A 23386-nucleotide genomic window follows, 5' to 3' on the forward strand; every position below is an offset into this window, starting at 1 on the left:
CTCAATGCCCATAACCCACTTTCCCCTCCCTCCCACCCCCCATCAACCTCAGTTTATTTTCAGTTTTTAAGAGTCTCTTATGGTTTGGCTCCCTCCCTCTCTTTTTTTTTCCTTCCCCTCCCCCATGGTCTTCTGTTAAGTTTCTCAGGATCCCCATAAGAGTGAAAACATATGGTATCTGTCTTTCTCTGTATGACTTATTTCACTTAGCATAACACTCTCCAGTTCCATCCATGTTGCTACAAAGGGCCATATTTCATTCTTTTTCATTGCCATGCACTACTCCATTGTGTATATAAACCACAATTTCTTTATCCATTCATTAGTTGATGGAATTTTAGGCTCTTTCCATAATTTGGCTATAACCAGGGAGATAACAAAACAAAGCAACAAAAGAAAACAAAACAACCACCCCAGGTATATCATAGTAAGTTTTAAGTTTTAATTTTTACTATGATATACCTGGGTGGTTGTTTTGTTTTCTTTTGTTGCTTTGTTTTGTTTTTGTATTCTCCCTGGTTATAGTCTGCAGAACTTCTTGAATCTATAGCTTGCTACCTTACATCATTTGGAAATTTCTCTTCTAATCTGCTTCTGCATACTTCTCTCCTTTTGCAACTCCATTTATATTTATTTGACCTTTAACTGTGCAGTCTGTATTTATTACTCCCTTCTCTGTAATCTCTTCGTATTTTTCTTCTAGATATTTTCTTCTTACATCTCTTCCAGTTTTGTATTTTTCTGATTTTGAGTTACTAATTTCATTGTATATTTTTCAATTCTACAATTTCTATTTGGTTCTATTTAAATTTTGCATAGTATTTTGGTTTTTTTTCCTGTTCCCTTTGAAATTCTCAGAGTTGTCTTTTGTTATCTTGAACATTTTAAACATAGTTATGTTAAGCTCTACATCTTTAATGAACTCTTAAATCGCAGCCCCTATGGGTCTGTTTCTATTGATGCATTATTTTTGCTAACACCAATTCATGTTGTCCTGTCTCATTTGCTGTGTATTTATTTATGCTGGATACTCACCTCCAAGGTAACTAATTTCAAGAACAAATCAAGTCTTTATTACTTCTTAAGTTATGCTCTTTGGGGCTCCAGCGCAAAATGTGGGAGTTTTGCTAGAGTTGCCCCCCAACATTGGCATTCCTGGACCCCAAGTTTTGTCCCCCCAGACCTGCTGAACTATAAAAAATGCTATTTAGTCTCTTGGCCTCTGGTAGAATCAGTCAACATTCCTAGGGTTAAATGGTGAGCATTATATGGACTTCTAAAAGTTTTTGAACTTTATGTAAATGGAATTTTAATTTTTTTAATGTTTATTTATTTATTTTGAGGGGCACCTGGGTGGCTCAGTCAGTTAAGCTGCTGACTCTTGATTTCGGCTTAGGTCATGATCTTGCAGTTTCATGAGTTGGAGCCCTGTGCTGGGCTCTGCACACGGACCATAGGTGGAACCTTCTTGGGATTTTTCTCTCTCTTCCCCTCCCCCACTTGTGCGCGCGCGCTCTCTCTCTCTCTCTCTCTCTCAAATAAATAAACTTAAAAATGTATTTATTTTGAGAGACAGCAAGCGCACACACAAGTGGGGCAGGGGCAGAGAGAGAGGGGAAAGAGAATCCAAGCAATCTCCATGCTCAGTGTGGAGCCCAACACAGGGCTCGATCTCATGAGCTGTGAGATCATGACCTGAGGCGATATAAAGAGTTGGTTGCTTAACTGAACCACCTAGGTTCACCTGTAAATTGAATTTTTAAATTTAGTAAATGTCAGATTGTTTTACCAAGAACTTAAAATACTTATTTCACCCTCATAGTATAAAGGGGTACCCTTCCACATCTCAGACAGCAATATGTCATTGTTTTGTGGGGTTTTTTGTGGCTGTTTTCATTGTTAAAATAACTTCCCTAACTATAAATTAATTTGAGCATTTATTTTTATTTAAAAAATTTTTAATGTTTATTTTTGAGAGAGAGGGTGGGGGGGAGAGAGGGGGAGAGAGAGAGAGAGAGAAAATGCAAGTGGGGGAGGGGCAGAGAGAGGGAGACACAGAATCTAAAGCAGGCTCTAGGCTCTGAGCTGTCAGCACAGACCCCAGTGCAGGGCTTGAACTCACCAATTGTGAGATCATGACCTGAGCCCAAGTCAGACGCTTAACCGACTAAGCCACCCAGGTGCCCCATATTGTTTATTACCTTTTTTTATGGTACTTTTTTACCTTGCAACTTTAAAATTTCTACATAGTCAAATGTGTCTGTATTTTATTTTATAGCTTCGTGATTTCCTTACTTAAGATCTTCTTTGCCCTTAGCCAGTCTCAGATGCTATAGCTCTTCAGGATTTAATCTTAGACTCCCTTCTTTTTTTTTTTTTTTGGTCTACACACTTGTTCATTGATGCCATTCATTCCCATTGCTGCCCACATGTATAGCTGCAGGCCAGACCTGTGAACCGCAGTAACATGAATCTGTCTATCGTCAGTGGGGAGTGTGCTAGCTCCTGGGGGATCCAGCAGTATGTGGTCCCTGCACTCCAAGCTTGTTAGACGAAGCAGATAGCTGTGTTAGTTTAGAGGGATGACTGGGAGACTTGTTGATATCTTGCACATTTTGTACTGCTATAAGAGAAAGGCTACAGTAAAAGATTAGCTCCAGAATATATGTAGAACTTTACAAACCTATTAGAAAATGTCAACTCAGTAGAAAAACATGCAAAAGAAATGAAAAGGTAATTCTTGGAAAAGAAAACCTGAGTGTCCAATAAACACGTAGGAGACTCGACTTCACTAGTAATCAGAGAAAAATGAAAATAAGATACCATTTTTAGGGGGGCACGTGGTTGGCTCAGTCAGAAGAGCATGCGGCTCTTGATCTCAGGGTCATGATTTTGAGTTCCATGTTGGGTGTAGAGATTTCTTAAGTGAATAAATAAAAACGTTAGAAATAATAAAAATAAAATGAGGCACCACTTAAAAAAAAAAACATTGGATTGGCAAAATTTTAAAATCTTGACAACTTCCAGTTGAAGATATGAAGAAAAGAACTTCTGGTCAAAATTTATAATGGCACAACCACCTATGAGAACAATTTGGCAAATATCTAGTGATACTGAAGATACACCTACCTTTGATTTAGCAATCCCACTTCTGAGTGTATTAAGGGCAGTGCTTCTCAATCTTTGACATACATATAAGTCACCACGGGGGCTTATTAAAACACAGACTCTGAGTATGCCTGGGGAAGGACGGGAGATTCTTAACTCCTAACAAGCTCCTAGATGATGTCGTTGCTGCTAGTTCAATGACACACTTTAAATAGCAAGGCCCAAGAGAAACTCTTAAGCATATCCTCAAGGGACATACACAGAGATGTTCATTAGAGCACTGATGGTATTACTGATCATCTGAAAACTACTGAGGGGAGTGGATGACTAAATTCGTATGGTTGAATGCAAGAGTGAAAAGAAACTTGAGTTGCACATGTCAACTTAGATAAATCTCAAAAACAATGTTGAGTGGGAAAAAAAGCATGTTGCAGGAAGGATACATGAAGAGGATATTTAAAATTTTAAATAGTATTGTGTACTGTTTAGGGATATATGTTTATATAGGAAAGGAATATAGACTTGCATGAGAATGACAAATATCAAAATTACAACAGTGAGGAGTGCCTGGCTGGCTCAGTCAGTAGAGCATGTGACTCGATCTCGGGGTTGTATGTTCAAGCCTCACATTGGGTGTAGAGATTAAAAATTATGGCAGGGGCGCCTGGTGGTTCAGTCAGCTAAGCATCTGACTTCAGCTCAGGTCATGTCTCACGGTTTGTGAGTTTGAGCCCCATGTCAGGCTCTGTGCTAACCGCTCAGGGCCGGGAGCCTGCTTTAGATTCTGTGTCTCCCTCTCTCTCTGCCCCCTCCTGCTCACACTTTGTCTCTCTCAAAAATAAATAAACATTAAAATTTTAAAAAAAAGAAAAGAAAATTACGGCAGTGATTATCTGGGCAAGGCAGGGGACTGGGAATTGGGAAGGTACATGGCAATTCAGTTGCAATGTAATGCTTTAGTTACTAAACTGGGTAAATGGTATAACCCAGTTAAATAATACAACTGTCTGTTATATTATTTTCTATATGTTGCACATCTGAAATACCTCATTCAACAACTAAAACAACAAAACAAATAGCCTCTTATCTTTAAGATGAAGAGACTGAGGCTCAGGAACCTGACCTGTGCCTAACTTCAAATCCAGGCTGCACTGTTATATTACCATGCTGCTTCAAATGAACAACACAGAACATCGGTTCACCAAGTCAAAGGCAAAACCCTGTCCCCAGGTTTGATTTCCACAAAGATTAAATCAAACTGTATGCCCAAGTATTTGATGTGGGACATGACGCACACTGAAAACAGGTTTTGACCTCTAATAATTAGAGTTCAACACAAGGTGCCTAAAAACACTTGCTTTGCTTTTTTTTTTTTTTAAAGTTTATTTATTTTGAGAGAAAGAGAGAGAGAGAGAGAGACAGCAAATGAGGAGGGGCAGAGAGAGAGGATCCCAAATAAGGCTCTGCGTTGTCAGCACGGAGCCCAACACAGGACTCAAACCCATGAACTGTGAGATCATGACCTGAGCCCAAATCAAGAGTTGGACGCTCAACTGACTGAGCCACGCAGGCACCTCAACATTTGCTTTGCTTTTGGACTTAAGTCTAAAACATTTGTTTTGGGGGGTCCCTGGGCAGCTCAGTCGATCATCTCACTTCGCCTCAAGTCATGATCTCAAGGTTCGTGAGTTGGAGCCCTGCTTCGGGTGTGCATGACCCCCACTGCTGTCTGTCTCTCTGCCCCTCACTCACTTGTGCCCTCTCTCTCTAATAAATAAATAAAACATTTGTTTTGGTACCAGATAAAATACGGCCATTAAAAGAAGCCCATTATTTAAGAGAAAAGAAAATACCCAAACACTTGAAAGCAAACCCAAAAGTGAGTTGAAGAAGCCTTGGAAGAGTCTCTCTTAGTTCCCCTCCTAGTTTTCCAGTGGCTGTGATGCAAAGTGGGGGTGGAGAACAGGGGATCATTTCTGTGAAGGTAGTAAAATGACCCGCCAGTTGTGAAGACTTGAAAAAAAAGAGGAAGCAAATAGTCAAAGGCTAATTTTAATACGTTTGCTCTGCCACCTAGCATGTCGCCTGCCTACCCCAGACCTGGTGGAGCCAGCACCTTCCCTCTCTCTGTTCTCCCCTTAGTTCCTGTTCCTGGTACTTGAACCTGGTTGTGCCTCTGTTCTGCCCCAAATCTCTTAGAAATAGGTTAGTGGCAGGGAGATACAAAGGGATGGGCTTCAGGGTCAGGAAAAACCTGGGTTTACATCCTGCCAGCGCCACTAGTGAGCAACTCACTATACTTGAGACAATGTATCCAGGCCAGTACTGTCCCCACAGAATATGGTAGGATGATGGATATGTTCTGTATCTACACTGTCCAATATGGCTGCCCCTAGCCCCAGGTGACTATTGAGCACTTGAAATGTGGCTAGTGTAATAAAGGACTTGAATTTTTAATTGTATGTAATTTTACTTAAATAGCCACATGACTAATGGCTCCCATATCAGACAGAGCAAGTGTAGAAAACGGAGAATCAATCCCTCCTCTCACAGAGGATTACCATGTGAGAATAGACAGGAGATACTGTGATGAAGGGTCCTACTATTAAACCATATCCTGCCTTGAAAGACCATAAGAGTACTGAATGAATTCTCAAGCACTCACTGTCCTGACGAGGCACTCTCTGAGTGTGCTTGGGTGGCCCTGCTTCCCGCTGTTGCTATCTCCCCACACCATATGCAGCTTTTTTTTTTTTAATATTTATGTATTTATTTTGAGACAGAGAGAGAGGGATCACATGCAAGCAGGGGGAGGGGCAGAGATAGGAAGAGAGAGAGAATCCCAAGCAGACTCTGCACTGTCAGTGTGGAGCCCAACGTGGGGCTCGATCTCATGAATCATAAGATCGTGATCTGAGGTGAAGAGTTAGACACTCAACTGATGAGCCACCCAGGTGCGCCAGCAACTCTGACTTTAGTAAATACTGCCTGAGGATGCAAGTGAGGCAGGCTGGTGTAAAGAAGTTTGTTTTCTTTCTCTTGTTAATTTGTCCCTACTGTGCTGATTAAACAAAATGACTACATTTCCAGAAACCCATTTTTAATTAAATTCTTCTGTGACACGACTTGACATTAAGTTTCCAGACAGAAAATGTTTCTGATTTTCTCCAGTTAAACTAATCATGTCATTATGTACCAACTGCTTTAAACTAAAGAGACTATCTATCTGCATAGGTTAAAAATATACAAAGACATCCATTTTTAGAAACACAAATCAAGCAGCACCCATTTTATTTTATAGTGTTTATTATAGTTAAAGTTCCTCTTGTAAAACATTAGTGATTTTGGTCCATATCTTATTTTCCATTTGGCTTTAAAACACTTTACATTATTTACAAAATAAATTGCAATTTTTATGATTGTACATAATTTTTTTTTGACCCTTGGAATATTACAGTTTTAAGTAACTAAAAAATAAACAGTTGGGAGACTAAGTGTACTAAAAAGTACATCTTGAACATATTTAATTACCACAGTAATTTAAACGTCTTGATCTTTACTTTTTAAGATTAAAATGCACCATCATGAAGTCATTCAAGAATCTCCGGAATTTCTCTATCATCCACAATGAGACTATGGATAATCCCTTCTTTCCGCTTCCCACTACTGACAGCCTTTATGTAACAGTCATGGTTCCCAACACTGAAGTGAGTTTCAGTCCCGTCATCTACAAACTCACCCTAGGCCAACAAAAGAAGGAGGAATTAGTGTTCCAGAAACATTTATCTTCATCTAGAGCATTAACACCATCTAACAGTGTAGTATAATGGAGTATCTATCAGCTAAATGTTAAACTTTGGAAAATTAAAGTTAGAACCTTGTATTGCTAGATGCTTTTACATCTCTGCTATGAACCGAAAATTTCTTACCTGTACCCCTCAAGATTATAGAATCTTATGTTTCAGGGGGAAAAAAAAACCCTTACACTGCGTGGCTAGGTGACTATAACATGTTCTATGTAGACAGTATCAACTATTTTTAAAAGTAAAAATGATAAACATGATAGCAAACACATACTTTATACCAAGTTACTTGTTCTATATCAAGAACAGCTCGCATGCATTATTTCAGGGTGTCCTCGCATAGCCCCGTCTACAGACTAGAAGTACTATTACTATAGTCCTAGAAGTATTATTACTATCCACACTGCAGAGGTGAGGAGGTTGAGGCACAGAGTGGTGAAATAGTTGCTGAGGGCCCCCTTCAGGAAGGGATGGGATGTTCTTACCCACTCTGAAAACCTGATTCCTCAGAATGTAAGGTGATTTACTGTAAAACACACAGGTCACATAAAAGCAAACACTACCGAGTCTAGACCCGTTCTTCCAGACACAGTAGCCACCGGCCACAGGTGGCAATTGAGCACGTGAGATGTGGGGACTCTGAAATGCAACGTGCTATTTAAACGTAAAATATACACTGAGTTTGGAAGACTGAGAATGAAACAGAGAATGTAAAATAACTCTAAAAACTTTTTATGTTGATTACATGTTAAATGATAATATTTTGGATATACTGATTTAAACCAAATATATTATTAAGATGAATTTCATCTTAAGACTTTTTAGTGTGGCTGCTAGAAAAGTTACACAAGAAACTCGTATCTGTGGCTCATACTGTATTTCTACTGAACATCTAGAGTAAAAAGATCGGGGCCAAGTAGTACAGAGAAGGAAGGAACAGGAGGCTTGGAGGATAAATGTGAATTTTGCCAGAAAGCAAAGAAATGACAAGCAGACTTAAAACTTGGCTATGAGCTTCCTGGCAGCCAAAGTGGACAGAGCAAGGTCCCGTAGCTGATATTATCCAACCAATGAAAGCATGGGATGCACTGGGTAGAGCTTTTTCTGAGCTCTGAGAAGATTCTGGCCAATGGCTCTTTATGGGAGGTGTACTGACACCTTGCGGGGGCACAATCTCACAGATACATAATCTTGGTCATGAGGCTTTGAGATGAAAAGAAAAAGGAGAAAATAAACTAACTCAGGTGTGCACTGTGCTGGGGAAGGCTGCCCAGACACAGAGCTGCCAACACCACACTGCAAATTAGGTTGTAGTTACAATAAGGAAGCAACTGGGTTGTAAAGGGCTATTGTCCAAACACTTGTGCTTCCCTGTTAATAACTGAAGAACAAAAACATTGTGGATAAACATTATCGTTAAGTTCTTATTTACGACCACAGATCACATTCTTAACACCACAAAACAATGTTCTCTTTACATATGCACTGGAGAATTCCTTGAGGGTGGGAGGGAAGGGGATTAAAAACTGATGATTGAGCATCTAGAGAATTCCAGGGTAGGAAAGAAAGAACAGCAAGAACCACCAGGTGTGGCATTAGGTACACAGCAGGTGCCTGATCTACGTTAATGGATTCCACAAGGGGCCGTGAAACACTGAAGTGCTCACCAAGCCTCTCTGAATAAAAGAAGTCTCTAACAGTGGATTTAACTTGGAGAGTGAGTGGCTCAAGCTCTGGGGATCATTGAGTGAGCCCTGGTTAAATATCCCTTCAAGAATTCATACCAGGAGTAAGAAAGAGAGAGGCATTTATCTTTGTAACTTCTGATTTCTGGCGTGGGCACTTCCTCAGAAGCAGACAGCCACGAGGCCCAGCAGGTCTTCGGTAGCCTGCTGAATAAATTCATCCCGGACCTCCTGCCTTCCCAGCATCTCTCCCCACTTTCCTATCCCGACAACAGACAAGGAGACAATGGCAGCAACTACAATGTGCAACTAGCTAAAACGTAACAACAGAGTCTTGTCACCTCTAGCCCAGAAGGCCACGTCTGAGCTAGCATGAAAGGTGGGTACGAGGGATGGCGCCCCCTGCTGGCCAGAAGACCCCACAGCCCTCCGGAATGTCCACCCAGGGACGTGAGCTCCCAGTCCCACACTCTGTGCTTTCCATGCTGGTCTCCTCTGTCTCCACTTGCTCCCTGTGCTGTGCACACCGCTATTACTTCATCCTCACCGAATTCATCCCAATATCCATCCCACATAACAATGCAAGCAGCTGACGGCAGGGGCCCAACACTCTGGGGTGTGACGGGGATGTCGTGCTTGGCCTCAATGAGTGGTGTACCCTCCTGGCACTGCTGGTCTACAAATTCCACTTGTCTTCTGGGGTTTGCGACAGTGCCCTTTCCTCTCTGCCTTTATGTCATCCGACACCGTGTGCAGCACTTCTTTTTCAAAAACTTTTCTTTTAGAGAAGTACTATCTGCTTTGAGTATGGTATATGTAAAGACTTGCTATTCAAAGTGTGACCCGTGGGCCGACAAGCAGCATTGGCAGCACCAAGGGAAGTGTCACAGTTTGCATTTAACAAGATCCCAGGTGATTCCTATGCATGCAGATTTGAGAAGTGGACGTATAGAGCCCCACCTGAACTTGGAAAAACACAGGAGGAGGCCAAACTTTGGGGGGGGGGGCAGTTTTTGATGTGTGGATGCTTTTTAGGACAGAGTCTGGTCCAGGCGAGGAAAGGTGCCAGCTGGTGAGAGCTGATGCCAGCTCGCAACATAAGGTGTTTCAATACCCTTCCTGTCCCCAGGCGCTGTCTGGGAAAGGTCTTCAGAATTTGGAGTCAAGGGTACTTCATCTTGTTCTTAACCGAGATGACCTTGGTTAATTATCAATCTCCACAATTAGGAAATGCAGCAACATTTCAATGGCAACTATACTCATGGTGCTAAGAGTAATCAGAGGGTCAACTTACTGCTGTCTCCATTCTTTTACCATTACACCATACGTCCATAGTGTCTTTTTCTGTAAAAGTAACAAATTAAAAAAAATTATACTCTATGACTCAAAGTTAACTCTTCATTATTTTAAGAAAAGTTTGATATACTAGATTTTGAAATGTACTCATGGCTTTCAAATTCTCCTAAATTTGAAGACACTATGTTTACTCTCGGTTCACAGACAAAACAAAAATGAAACAAAATGCTCTTTTAAGAGAAAATCATGGTCTCAGTATAAATGGATGAAGCCTTGTCAAACAAAATAAACACCGCAGCACAAACTTCAGTATTTAAGAGGATGCACAGAAATGAATGTGAGGAAGGAGCTTTTCACATGGACTGTCATCGTGACCAGATGACTCCCCTGTCACACTGAGCCACCTGGATGATGGCACATAAAGGCCACCAAGAAAGGCTGCCACGAGGTTCACACAGGCTGGACAGCACGTCAGGCTTAGAAATTTAGCCTTTAATTTCCTACTGGATAGCACAAGAATCTCTATTCATTTTTTGCGATAGTTTCACTTTGGGGAAAATTATTGGATCATAAAAAACCAACAACACAGGTATACCTGGTGGCTGTGCTGGGTACGGTGCTACTGGGTATGCGCTGGGTATGGAGGCAAGTGCTGCCACGATACGCTTGGCTGTTGGTTAAGCTGCCAGAGCTCACTTCGGGAGGCATGTATATGTGTGCACGTGTGCACAATATATGTGCGTTTTGGGAGAGGATCCCCAGGCCTGCTTGTAAATATTAGTGTGCTGGCAGGTGGCAGGAGAGAAGACTGCAGTCATTAAGCAGCCAGAAGACGAGCTGTAGGTGTTATGGCGAAGGCTAGAAAGAATCGTGACCCGTGTGCGCGGGATGCCCAGGAGGCAAAAACTTGCCTGGGGGTCAAGGCTGAGGTGCCAGTCAGGGGCTTAATTGTGACAGGCCATCTACTCCAGGAACACAGTCTACCAGGGATCCTTTTCTCCCCACACCTTGAGATGGGAACCTCAGAGAGTGGAGGGAGGCCTTTGAGCTGGGCTAAAGGGAGACAGAGGCAGAGGGGCCCAAAAGATGTGGGCAGATGTTGCCCTAGTGGCCTCCTGAGCAGGAGGCATCACCAGCCGCAGCTGCAGGGAAACCGAGCTTGTCCCAACAGCTGATCAGAGCGCACAGTGCTAAAATAAGCATGGTGGTGGTGAAAACTGGAATTTTATTTAGTGTGCTTGCTGGACATGTGCTTGCACGCAGATTCCTTCTAAAGCTATTATTAATGTACCTCTGAAGAAACCTGCTAATCCAGAAACCATAAAAGAAAAATGGGATAAATCTGACTACATAAAAGAATATTTCTGCATGGTTTAAAAAACCATGTACACACATAAGCAAACTCATACAATAGATGACAAACTGGGAAAAATGAAGTGAAGCTCACAGCACAGACAAAAGTCTAATCTTGAGAAAAAGACCAAGAGCCCCAAAGAAAATGGGTCAAAGGACACGAAGATACATTATCAGAAAAGAAATACAAAAGGACCTCAAACATGAAAAGATGCTCAACTTCACTTAATTTTGAAAAAGGCAAATATGAACAACACTGAAACACCACGTTTCATGCAGCAGAATATCAAAAAAATAACAAAATCTGACACCATGCTCAGCTGGAGAACCTGTGGGGAAATGGGTACTTGGGAGCACAAACCAGTAGAAGCACCAGGAGAGACAACCGGGCACCATCTCCTCAAACAACAAGGGCAGTGATGTTGGACCCAGCGACCCTACTTTCCCACTTCTGGGATTTTATGCTAAAGGGATATGTGAACCAAATTCCAAGAGGCAGGTGAACAAAGCTATTCATCCAACACTGCTTCTAACAGCAGCAGGTTAGAAATAACCCAAACGCCCATCTGTCAGGGATGAGTTAAATAAACTATTTTACTGACTACTGAGACTTACTCCGCAGCTATAAAAAACAAGTATGAGAAAGTTCTTTATGTGCTGGTAGAAGAGGATCCTCCGAATATACAAATAAGTCAATAAAACAAGAGGCTTTTATGAAATAAGGCAGTAGAAAAATATTTGTATTTGCTTGACTCTGAATAATGAAACACTGGAAGGGCTCATTATTAAAAAAAAAAAAAGCTTATCTTTATTGAGGAAACAGGGTGGATGGGAATAGGGGTGGAAAGAAATTTCTGCATATATCTTTTCCCATCATTATGATTTCTGAATCATATAAGTATAGCACCTATTCAAGTATGTATGTTAAAAAAAAGAACATATCTATCTGATAAAGTATTCAGTCATTGCTGCTCAGAAGTGGATTCAGTGAGTCATAGGAGGTCCTGGAGCATGTGCATCTTGGAGCCTCTTCCCTCTGCCTGCCTGCAGCTTTCCTAAAAATAATGAGCATCTTTATCGTATGCCCAGATTATGCTCCTGAAATACCATTTGCCTCTACTAGAAACCAGGTCATTTTGGAAAAATGGGTGATTTCATGTCTGAGTAGAAAATGTTCAAATGAGCCTAAGACATCTTGTCATACCAGATTGCAAGGAAGCTTTCAATGTCTACCAAGGATGTGTCAAAAGGATTCAGGAGTAAATCTAAACAATACACCATTGGCCAAAACTGGGACAATGTGAGGGTCAATAAGGATAATAACTTCAATATGTTGTGACACACACCAAATTATTTAAATCTATGAGTTAATAACGACCAAAAAACCGTAAACAATCACCTTTAGAGGAGAATATGTTCCAATTCAGTATTTTGAAAACTGGCAAAGGCAAAACAAGTGTTATTCTGCATTTGTTATACAAATTGTAACTCTGTGCAACCAGACAGATGACAGGAAGTTTCTTATTTTAGAAATATTCCAGAATATCACCATTTGGCAACTGCTAATGAATTAATGGACACAAACATTAGGTATTAAAGGTTGGCGACATAAAAAAAAAACATGTGCCTCTTGATATAACGAAACAACATGTGCCTCTTGATATAACGAAATTATAAAGTAGTGTTGCCAGAAAAAAAAATTCAAAGCTAAATCTGACCAATTCTTCAGTCAACTACCAGTGTATAGGAAATATTAGAGAAATGCAGGTGCCTGGCTGGCCCAGTTGGTAGAGCATGCGACTCTTGATCTCAGGGTTGTAAGTTTGAGCCCCACACTGGGTAACAGAGATTACTTAAAAATAAAACATTAAAAAATATATATACTTTTTAAAAAAGGAAAAAGAAACAGAGAAACATCACAGAAATGCAATCCACAAAATCCATGTACTTCCAGCCAGTGCTCCAAACATTTTTCATTCTTTTTTAAGACTTTATTTTTAAGTAGTCTCTATACCAACATGGGGTTCAAACTCACAACCCTGAGATCATACTCAAAATCCTGAGCCAGTCAGGAGCCCCAACATTTTTCATTCTATTTTTTTTTTTTTTTTTTTGAATATTTATTTTTGAGAGAGAGAGACACACACACACAGCATGAGCGGGAGGAGGGGCAGAGAGAGAGGGAGACACAGAATCCAAAGCAGGCTCCAGGCTCTGAGCTGTCAGCACAGAGCCCGAGCCATGAGATCATGACCTGAGCCGAAGTCGGACGCTTAACTGACTGAGCCACCCAGGCGCCCCAGCAACATTTTTCATTCTTAAAAAAATTTTTATAAAACGGTATTTGTAGGGGTGCCTGGGTGGTTCAGTCGGTTAGGCACCTGACTCTTGATTCTGGCTCAGGTCATGACCTCACCATTCATGAATTCAAGCCTCGCATGGGCTTTTCCCTAACAACTCAGAGCCTGCTTGGGATTCTGTCTCCCTCTCTCGCTGCCCCTTCCCCCTCACTCAAAAGTAAATAAATAAACTTAAAAAAAATAAAAAGGTATTTTCTAGCATTTGACTAGACTGCAAAATCTTTACAGGTATGGACAACATCTCTTCATCTATGTATCCTCAGTGACTGATATGCTAACTGGTATTTCGTAGGTACTCGATATCATCTAAATAAGTGAATCAATGAATTAATGAGATGATCCAAATGGTCTTAATGATTTGAGAAGCAGGAAATACTTGGAGTACCAGAAGAGAGAAAAGATAGTAACTGGTAAATATTTGTCTCTTAAGTTTTGTAGGCCTGGTAGAAACAACACAGATGGCAATCCGTAACAAAAAAACTTAGTTTAAAGATCAATGGCTTACTATGTTTTATTTTTTAATCTACTTTATCTGGACTTTGACAATTTTGATCTGTTGCAGTACTAAACCTATTGCTACCTAGAGAAAAAGTCCCTGGTTACTAATCAATCTTAGATTTCCAACGGTCTTTTTTTTTTTTTTTTTTAGTGTTTATTTATTTTTGAGAGAGAGAGAGAGAGACAGAATTGGAAGCAGGCTCCAGGCTCCAACCTATCAGCAGAGAGCCCGACGTGGGGCTTAAACTCATGAACCATGAGATCATGACCTGAGCTGAAGCTGGATGCTTAACCAACTGAGCCACCCAGGTGCCCCTCCAACTGTCTTTACACATCCTTTTAAAGAGAAATATAATAATATTAAATAATAGAAATATCAATAATAAATAGCAAATGTCTACATCAATATTTCTCTTTTTTTTAACCTGTTTATCATCCTCAAAACTGTCACTATAAAATCTGGTTCTCACATATCAATTAAATGAATACTTCATTCACACAAGACACATCAAAAATACACCTACGCTGGGGTGTCTGGGTGGCTCAGTCAGTTGAGGGTCTGACTTTGGTTTGAGTCATGATCTCATGGTTCATGAGTTCAAGCCCCACACTGGCCTCTGTACTGACAGCTCTGAGCCTGGAGCCTGCTTCCAATTCTGTGTTTCCCTCTCCTGCCCCTCCCCCCAACTAGTGTACCCACTCTCTCTCTCTCTCTCTCTCTTGAAAATAAACAAACATTAAAAAAAAAAAAGAAAAATATACCTACCCTTACACTCTGTCTATTCAAAGCTCTCACAAGAGGGACTAATTAACAACCATCATAAAAAGCCAATGAATTCTGCAGAAACAGCACTCACCCAAAACGACTCTAAAGTCCTCACCATCCAAATGTAATACCCAAGTATTGGTGGTTTTTGACCTGTTCTCCATATACTTCTTGAGACTCTTCCCATTAATTTCCAGAGTATATTCATATGCAAATCCACTGATAGCATCTATATTTATCGTTGCTTTTGTCTTTGCAGCTCCAACGCAGAAGGTTTCTTTGCCCACTAATTTGAACATCCATTCTTTTCTTATCTCTTCCTAAGCAATAAAATATAAAAGTTTAAAACACACAAATGGAAGAAAATTTAATATTTATAGAAATGCTATAATTTAAAAAATTTTAAGTTTATTTATTTTGAGGGAGAGAGCAAGTGATTGTGGGGAAGGGGTAGAGAGAGAAGGAGAGAATCCCAAGCAGGCTCTGTGCTGTCAGCAAGGAGCCTGATGAGGGGCTTGAACTCACAAACCATGAGATCATGACCTGAGCCAAAATTGAGTCATATGCATAACTGACTGAGCCAGGCGCCCCAAGAAATGGTATAATTAAAGTGAGTAAATAGCAGTGCTATTTAGGTATAATTTTATTCTTTCACCATCCAAATATTTTACAAAATAAAAGCACTTGAAGTTTAAATGTTATATAGTCTATGGATTCTGTAACTATAAATAGTTTGCTTTGTCCAGCAAAATGATACAGGCCAAAATATAAAGATAACCACTGTTAAGACAAAACCCCTGAATTCATACATGAAGAATCTATATTAACAAAATCAAGCATTTTTTCCCTACCTTCCCATCTACATATACCACTCGTTTGCCTGATGTGGTCCCATGTTCAAATTCAATCTTATGGACTCCATCACTTAAAGCAACATCCCAAACGGCTACGAGATCCGTCATTTTTTCCAGGCTATAAGGAGGGCTAAGGGAATAAAATGAAGCAATTATAATAGACCAAAAACAGTAATTTATCTTTCCAGGTAAAAATATCAGATTTTTTAACCCATAAAATTAGAAAATATTAAAGGGATAGTAACTGAGAAATTCTACTCACAGTACATATAACTATCTTCTCCCTCTTGTGCACTCTTCCTTTAAGATGAAACTACTATATATGGGTATGTAGTCGGATAATTCCAAACAAAGTCACCTTAATATTAATAGGATTAAGAGCCGATCAGTTTATCCAGGATAGTATTCTAAGCTTGGCTACAGAATAATGCTTGGAAAGGTCAGTAAAAAGTCCCTACTTCTCCCCTGCACCCCCATTTAGAAAGCACAGTATTTGATTCTGGTTTTTCTTCCTCAGATCCATTCACTCCAAAACAAAAACTCTCCAAAATTTCATACTTAAACCAATTAGGATTCATTTTAACAAAAAGGGTTCTAATTCATTATACTAAGAAAAATAAAAGTCATAGAAGAAATGTCCTATAATAAGAGAGAAAAAAATGGAAAATGGTAATTCTTGTCCTTATTATTGTAATCTTATTTAAAAAATAAAGGATTCTGTTTTGTCATAAGTTTCTGGCACAAATTAAATACATATGTTTGATATTAATATGTTAATATAAAATATATAACATTCATCCTATATGAGTCCTGTGTGAATGACATGTTATATAAGACATACATAAAATATTTTTGAGCCTGTTCTTTTAACTACATCTTACTCCTTATTCACTCTAATGTCTTTTGTGTGCTCTAAATCAGAAATGGTAAATGGATTTTTTGTCATTTTGAAGTGACTGCCAGGAACTCTGTGCTAAGATGGGTTTGGAGACCTTATATCAGGCCCTACGGGAAAAGACGTGCCATGTAGGAGGCAGCCACCTACATGCCAAGTGTTTACTACCCTTGCTCTAAATCACAGAAAAGCAAAACCAAGCATTCTGCAACTTTACAAAATGTGTGCTTAACAAAAGTAGCCTGGATAAATAACTCTTGAGTGATTAAAACAATCTTGAAAATTTCAAAACCTAGTTTTACTGCCATGCAAGACATTTACCTTTCGTCATCTTCAAAGATAGGACTGTCATCTCCAGATGCCATGGTTGGCAAAATAGCCTTTAATCCAATTAGCAGCCAGGAAAGAAAAAAGCAGAATTGCAGCAAAGAAAGATTGAGAGCAACAAAGATAACATCTGCAAAGGGTTTTTTCTAAGTTTGCAATCCATTTCTTAAATTGCATGCAGTTTCTGATGAAACCAGCTTTTACATACAATAGAATTGCAACCTCCAATTTCAGGAAAAGAAATTAAGTCATGCACATTGGCCAATCATATTTTTCCCTGTTATAAATGTATAATTTCCTAAAACTAGAGAATAAACTCTAGTTTATTCCAAATATTATACCACATCAGAGCTGCAAGAGACCTAGAGGTCCTCTGGGTTCTGTGCTCCTCAAATCAAGGTATAAGAAGCCCCAAGGGTGTGAGGTGTAGGTCAGGGAATACATAAAACTCCAGGATACACAGAATGCATCTCAGGAAGCATCAATGTTACAGGGTAGTAACAAATTTAAATGCAATCATAACATTAAATTTTAGAATATACATTATGTCGGAATATATAACTTAAAAATTTTGAGGGGGGGGGCACATGGTTAGCTCAGCCAGTAGACCATGCAACTCTTGATCTCGGGGTCATAAGTTCAAGCCTCACATTGGGTATAGAGCTTACTTAATAAAAAATATAATAAATTTTTAAAAAATTTTTTAGAGAACTTCAAAGAAATGACAAGTTTGCAGGTAGCAGCCAAGGATATGCTAGTGCTGTTTCCCAACAGCAAACTTAATTTATCCACTTACTCGACCCCACTTAATTTACTAGTGCCAATAATGAATCCACAAAAGTTATGTGGTTTGCTCAGGTCACTAGTAGGGCCTGAGCCAGAATTAGAGCCCAGTACTCCAATGCAAATACCACAGAATTAACTGGGCTATAATACTAATTAAATTTTACTAAAATCAAAAGCACACATATTCACACATGCATAGGAAACCCTCCACATTTGGAGATTTGAGATTAACAGCCTGTACCCCTGCCAAACCTACTGAAAAATAGGCTCAACTATTTTTTGCTTCCAAAATCTACTCTGGCCTAGCCTTTTCCTTATAGTTGCCCAAGGGTGCTCCCTCCTTGTTAAAAATGGGAGATTGCCCAACTTCTTTAGCTGGAAACAGTTAGAAGCCACAAATTGTTTTTAAAAGGATGTCAAAGAAGAAATTAGTACTGATAAAAGCACTCCAACAGGCAAAGAAAACATACAAATTTTAGAATAAAAATTAGATAAAACTTCAAAACACTTTGTAGCTAGAATAAATCTTTTTTTTTTTTTTTTTTGGTAGCACCTTAACAATTTGTGAAATTTTCTAGTGTTTCTAGAAGCCCTAAGATATCTCCTATGAAAGTGGAGGGTATCCTGCACCTATAAAAGCAAAGAGAATACATAGCAATAGAGGAAGCCAAACAGAATATAAACTTGGATAAGCCATCCTTTGCACATCAGAGTGGGCTTAGGGATATCGTTCAAATTTTGCTTTATAACTTTTAAAGACCTTATAAAGCTCAGTAATTCAGCATTCAAACTTGAAAGAATTGCCCAGTTTTTCCATGACAAGGGACTTTAATATTATCACACTAACATAAAGGCATAGTACTATCTTAATTACAATAACTTTTCATATAGAAGTATAAAACACAACAAATTAGAAGGGAAGTGAAAAATCAAAATCACATTTATTTTTTGAAATTTTCCCCTAAACTATCAACATTTATTTATACATTCATTTATTTATGGAGCATCTATCTAAGGTGCTAAAAAGTTTTGGAAATTGTGATGGTTGCACCAAATTGTGAATGTGCTTAATGCCACTGAATTGTACCCTTAAGGATGGTTAAAATGGCTGGGGCACCTGGGTGGCTGTTGGTTAAGCATCCAACTCCAGCTCAGGTCACGATCTCATGGTTCAAGAGCCCCGCATCAGGCTCTCTGCTGTCAGTACAGAGCCCGCTTCAGATCGTCTGTCCCCCTTTCTCTCTGCCCCTACCCTACTCTCTCACTCTCTCAAAAATAAACATTTAAAAGAAAAAGATGGCTAAAATGGCAAATTTTATGTCATATGTATTTTGCCACTACTTAAAAAAATTAATAGTGTAATATACAAAAAGACACTGTATACTTTAAATGGGTGAATTGTATGGTATGTGAATTATACTTCAACTAAATTGTTAAAAAAAAAAAAAAAAGACCTAGGTGCCCTTCTGGTAGTGTTTCTTGAAATGTGATTATATCTATAACTGAAAGATGATCACAACTGTCCTTGTTCCCAATATCTCCATTACTCATTTGAATAATGATAAATATCTGTCACACATCTCTAAGTTACAAACTGGACTTAAACACATGTCATATTCTAAATTCATTCACCTTGCTGATAGTTATCAGTCACTTATGTGCCAGGCACTCAGCTGGACACTAAGCTCAGAGTGAGGGGCTCTAGAGAGACCAAAAGATGACTACAACAGAACCATAGGAGTGTCGTTGAAAAGGGAAGCAGTGAAGGACAGAATGGGCCCACAGAGAAAGGATACTGGCCTGCTAAGTGGGTAAGGAGAGAGAAGAGACTTGGCTTTATCTTTTTTTTTTTTTTTTAACGTTTTAATTTATTTTTGAGACAGGAAGAGACAGAGCATGAACAGGGGAGGGTCAGAGAGAGGGAGACACAGAATCTGAAACAGGCTCCAGGCTCTGAGCTGTCAGCACAGAGCCCGACGCGGGGCCCGAACTCATGGACCGCGAGATCATGACCTGAGCCGAAGTCTGCCGCTTAACCGACTGAGCCACCCAGGCGCCCCGAGATTTGGCTTTAAAACCTGAGAGAATGGAGCACCTGATTGACTCAGTCTGTTAAGTGTCCGACTTCGGCTCAGGTCGTGATCTCACAGTTTGTAAGTTCAAGCCCTACATCCAGCTCTGTGCTGACAGCTCAGAGCCTGGAGTCTGCTTCAGATTCTGTGCCTCCCTCTGTCTCTGCCCCTCCGCCGTTCTGTCTCTCTCTCTCTCAAAAAAAAAAAAAATTTTTAAGTTTTAAAAAATAAACTCTTATACATACACTTAATTTTCAGGATCATGTGACCACACTGGAAAATGATCATTACAAAGAAAATTCCCTCTATTTAATAACAAAACTTTAAAAATGTAAATGAAAAGGATGGAAAAACAAATTCCATTTTTTTCACTGATGAAGATGATGTCACTCACTCAACACTTTTTACATGTCTTCAAAGAAAACTTAAGTATCTAGACATCAGCGTATCTTTTAAAGTCTCTTCCCTAGCGATCCAACAGTCATGTTTCAGAATATGCTTCAAACATTAAGACGTTTCCACTGTTCATCTAAACCCAGATTGAATTTTGCCTTAAATTGGGTTTTAAGTGTACTGGGTACTGTAATAGTATGTCCAAGCTAAACCCAAGTCAGTTTTAAATTACTAACACATTCATAGTTCCCTTTTCAGCAAAAGCTCTAGGTAAGGCCAGCCACAAGGGAGGTCACTTTTCAACAAGTAGGTGTTGACACTGTACGCCCAGAACCTTGTGAAGCCCTGGGACCTCCAGAAAAGTCAGGAAGCTTCGTGAACCAGGGGGCTCAACGAACTGCTTTCTGTAATAGCTACAAACTGAAAACCACCTGCAAGTTCACCGACAGCTGGGGAGCCGGGCGCGGCGCGGCATCCACGAAGTAAATCACAGTCCGGTCACTCAACAAACTGCACGTACGGCCCGGGCCAGGCCCCGGGGATGGATGCGGCGGTCAGCCTGGCGCACACGAACGCAGTCCAGTGTGGCCAATACAAAGGACGCAGGAAAATACGCGAAGCCACGGGTAGCTGCCCGTAACGCATCCTTTGGCCAAGAAGCCACGTTACGGCACCTCACGATCTAGGGTCTGCACAAATACGGTCTGCTTGTGCGTCCATGGAAAAAGCGGCAGGAAGTGTGTTATCCTAAGGTCGCAGGGCCTGGCCGGGCAGGGGAGACCCGCGGCCTGCCGCTCGGTCCCGCCTCTGCCCTCGGCCCTGCAGACGCGACACGCCCGGAACACCCCAGCACCGCCTGAGGCCTCACCCGCGGCGTCTCACGGTCCGCGTAAACACCGCCCACCGCTAGCAGCGCCCGCCCCCGCCGCCTCGAGATGGCCGCCGCCGCCGCCGCCGCGCTCCAGCGCAGAGGCTTCTGGGGGCCGTCTCACCTGCGCCGCGGGGCTCACCTGGCCGCCGTGGACCGCGGGAGGCTCTGCGTCGTGGACCCGCAACGCGCGGGTTCGGGCTCTGCCACTTAGGCCGCGTAGGCTTGTTCCCTTTGCCGAGAACCGGGCGCCTCCTCCGCGTAACCTGAAAGCTCGGCAGCCGCCAGTCCCATGCGCGCCGACTCTCTGGCGCTTCAGGTCCCCGGAGGTGCCCAGCGCGGGCCGCCACCCGCCCCCGCGCACCGCAGACCCAGCCCCGCCCGCTGCCTCAGAGGACGTCTTAGCGCTCTCTGCACGAGCACCCCTCCCCGCCCTTCCCCGCTCCAAACCTTAAGTCCCGCACCGCGTCCAGTCGTCCCGCCAGCCGAGGTTGGTAAGCCCCGCTGATAGCCAGCGCGAGGCTGGACGCCCGGGATAACCTGGTGGCCAAAACAGAACCTGTGTCTTCTCTGAAGCCACCGGGCAGGTAAATCTGATTATGGCCTTCGTTCTTTGAAATCTGTTTATGGCTCTGGCCGCTTCCATAAGGACCCAAACTCTTTAAGCGGGCATGAAGCCCCGTGTAGATTCTCAGATGATGCAAGCTCTTTCTCCCCGCCCCTGCGGGCCTCTGCGGATGCTCTTCCCTCTGCTGGGCACTCCTCCCTGCTTTTTCCCTTAGTTATCCTCCACTTTCTTGTTGAGCTTGCTCTTCAGATATCATTTCTTAAGGAAAACTGACTTGGCCCTGAAGACTTGCAGCACTTGGAATTCTCCTTAGTCCCTGCCAGGGTGTGTAATTACTTGTGTAATTGTTGCTTAATGTGTAATTTAATAGTAGACTGAGGTCCTTAAACGCAGGGGCAATGGGTGCTTGGCTCTCACTCTTGCATCTCCCACATCAGCACAGTGCAAGATGCTGAGCAAGTGCGTGAGTGAAAGGGAAGTTGAGAGACAATAGGAAACAATGTATTAATAGATTAATCAGTCTGCAAAGTCATAATGATTGAATTCTTAAGCAAATTATGTTACAAGGATTCTGCTTAGTGAGCACTGATTTCTTGTTTGCTACCTTGTATTGAAAACTCTTCTAAGACAAAGACTCTTCATATTTGTAATTTTCTTCTAAATCAGTGTCTGGAACAGAAAGTTTTCAATAAATGTTGAAAGAATGAGTTAGGGGCGGCAGATAAAAGGCCCAGAGTGGAAATTTTCAGGGATGGGACAGGGCTAACTAAGGCACCTCCCTAATTACTTTTTCTTAGTCCTTAGTGAGTTGTTGGGCTAGGACCAGGAAACCTTGGTTGGGAAGCAGCTCAGTGATACTGTTTAATGAAGGATCGTATTTTCTGGTAAAACTTTAGAAATCTGGATATCCTCTACAAGATCAGAAAGGTATAATTTGTTGAATGCTTGCTATGTCCTTATATATTGTCGTCTGTCAATTTTCACAATAGTCCAGTGCTTGTATTACAGACAGACCCAAAGCACTTCAGCAGTTGCAGGGCCGGCATGTGGGATGAGGCCTGTGGGATGCAAGAAGTTCGTGTTAACAGGGCCTGTTAATAGAAAAGTGTTGATTGTGCTTGAAGAAAAATCTGGGCCTGTCCTTAGAGGCCTGCGAAGCTCCTCTGCCCAGGGGCTGCAGAATACATTCATGAGGTACACTCAAGTCTGCACCACGAATAGGCAGTGCCGTCTGATTCCTCCGCTGGCTTGTTCCCCTCTTTTCTCTTTGGGTAGAATTTCTCAGATAACTGGCATTAAGGAACATATCAGTTTGGCCTGCATTTTCCACCTACTTATTCCCAGGGGCCCAGGACAGTAGAGGTAGCAACAGTCACTTGTTACCAGACAGGATTGTTATGGAAAGAAAGTCTGAAGAAAACACGGTGAAAGGTATTGAACTTGAGTATAAATGTATTAATTCAAGCTGATTCTGCTTTTGACTCTACGTCCCCCCGCCCCAAACTAATCTCTATGCCCAACATGGGGCTCAAACTCACAACCACAAGATCAAGAGTCACATGTCCTACTGACTGAGCCAACCAGGTACCCCATGCTTCTGACTTATTATCACTCTCAGATTATTAATTTGATCTTATTTTGGGGGTGGATGGGTGGCTCATTTGGTTGGGTGTCCTACTATTGATTTTGGCTTGGGACATAATCTCACCATCATGGGATGGAGCCCCACATTGGGCTCTGTGCTGGGCATGGAG

General features: G+C 41.2%; 2 protein-coding genes across 13 annotated transcripts in view; one reads left to right on the top strand and one right to left on the bottom strand.

Annotated features, from left to right (window-relative positions):
- Positions 1-6396: 6396 nt before the first annotated feature.
- Positions 6397-21755, bottom strand: FAIM (Fas apoptotic inhibitory molecule). Of its 11 annotated transcripts, none has more exons than XM_043595296.1 (7): positions 21515-21620; positions 16940-16998; positions 15721-15853; positions 14961-15189; positions 12645-12683; positions 9891-9940; positions 6397-6848 (listed from the first exon to the last, which is right to left on the bottom strand). In XM_043595296.1, exons 2-7 carry the CDS (start codon positions 16981-16983, stop codon positions 6699-6701), a joined length of 645 nt encoding a protein of 214 aa, XP_043451231.1. In that variant the 5' UTR covers positions 16984-16998; positions 21515-21620; the 3' UTR covers positions 6397-6698. The 11 variants fall into 11 exon arrangements, with proteins under 11 accessions (XP_043451231.1, XP_043451229.1, XP_043451230.1 ...); XM_043595294.1 differs by lacking the exon at positions 21515-21620 and adding an exon at positions 21207-21367; XM_043595295.1 differs by lacking the exon at positions 21515-21620 and adding an exon at positions 20628-21137.
- CEP70 (centrosomal protein 70) overlaps positions 21539-23386 on the top strand; it is an 87710-nt gene continuing 85862 nt past the window's right edge. For both annotated transcript variants that reach the window (XM_043595283.1, XM_043595286.1), the window contains exon 1: positions 21539-21651. The gene's annotated coding sequence lies outside the window, so the exon portion shown is untranslated. The remainder of the gene's footprint in view (positions 21652-23386) is intronic.

This window comes from Prionailurus bengalensis, chromosome C2 (assembly GCF_016509475.1).
Source record: "Prionailurus bengalensis isolate Pbe53 chromosome C2, Fcat_Pben_1.1_paternal_pri, whole genome shotgun sequence".
NCBI lineage: Eukaryota > Metazoa > Chordata > Mammalia > Carnivora > Felidae > Prionailurus > Prionailurus bengalensis.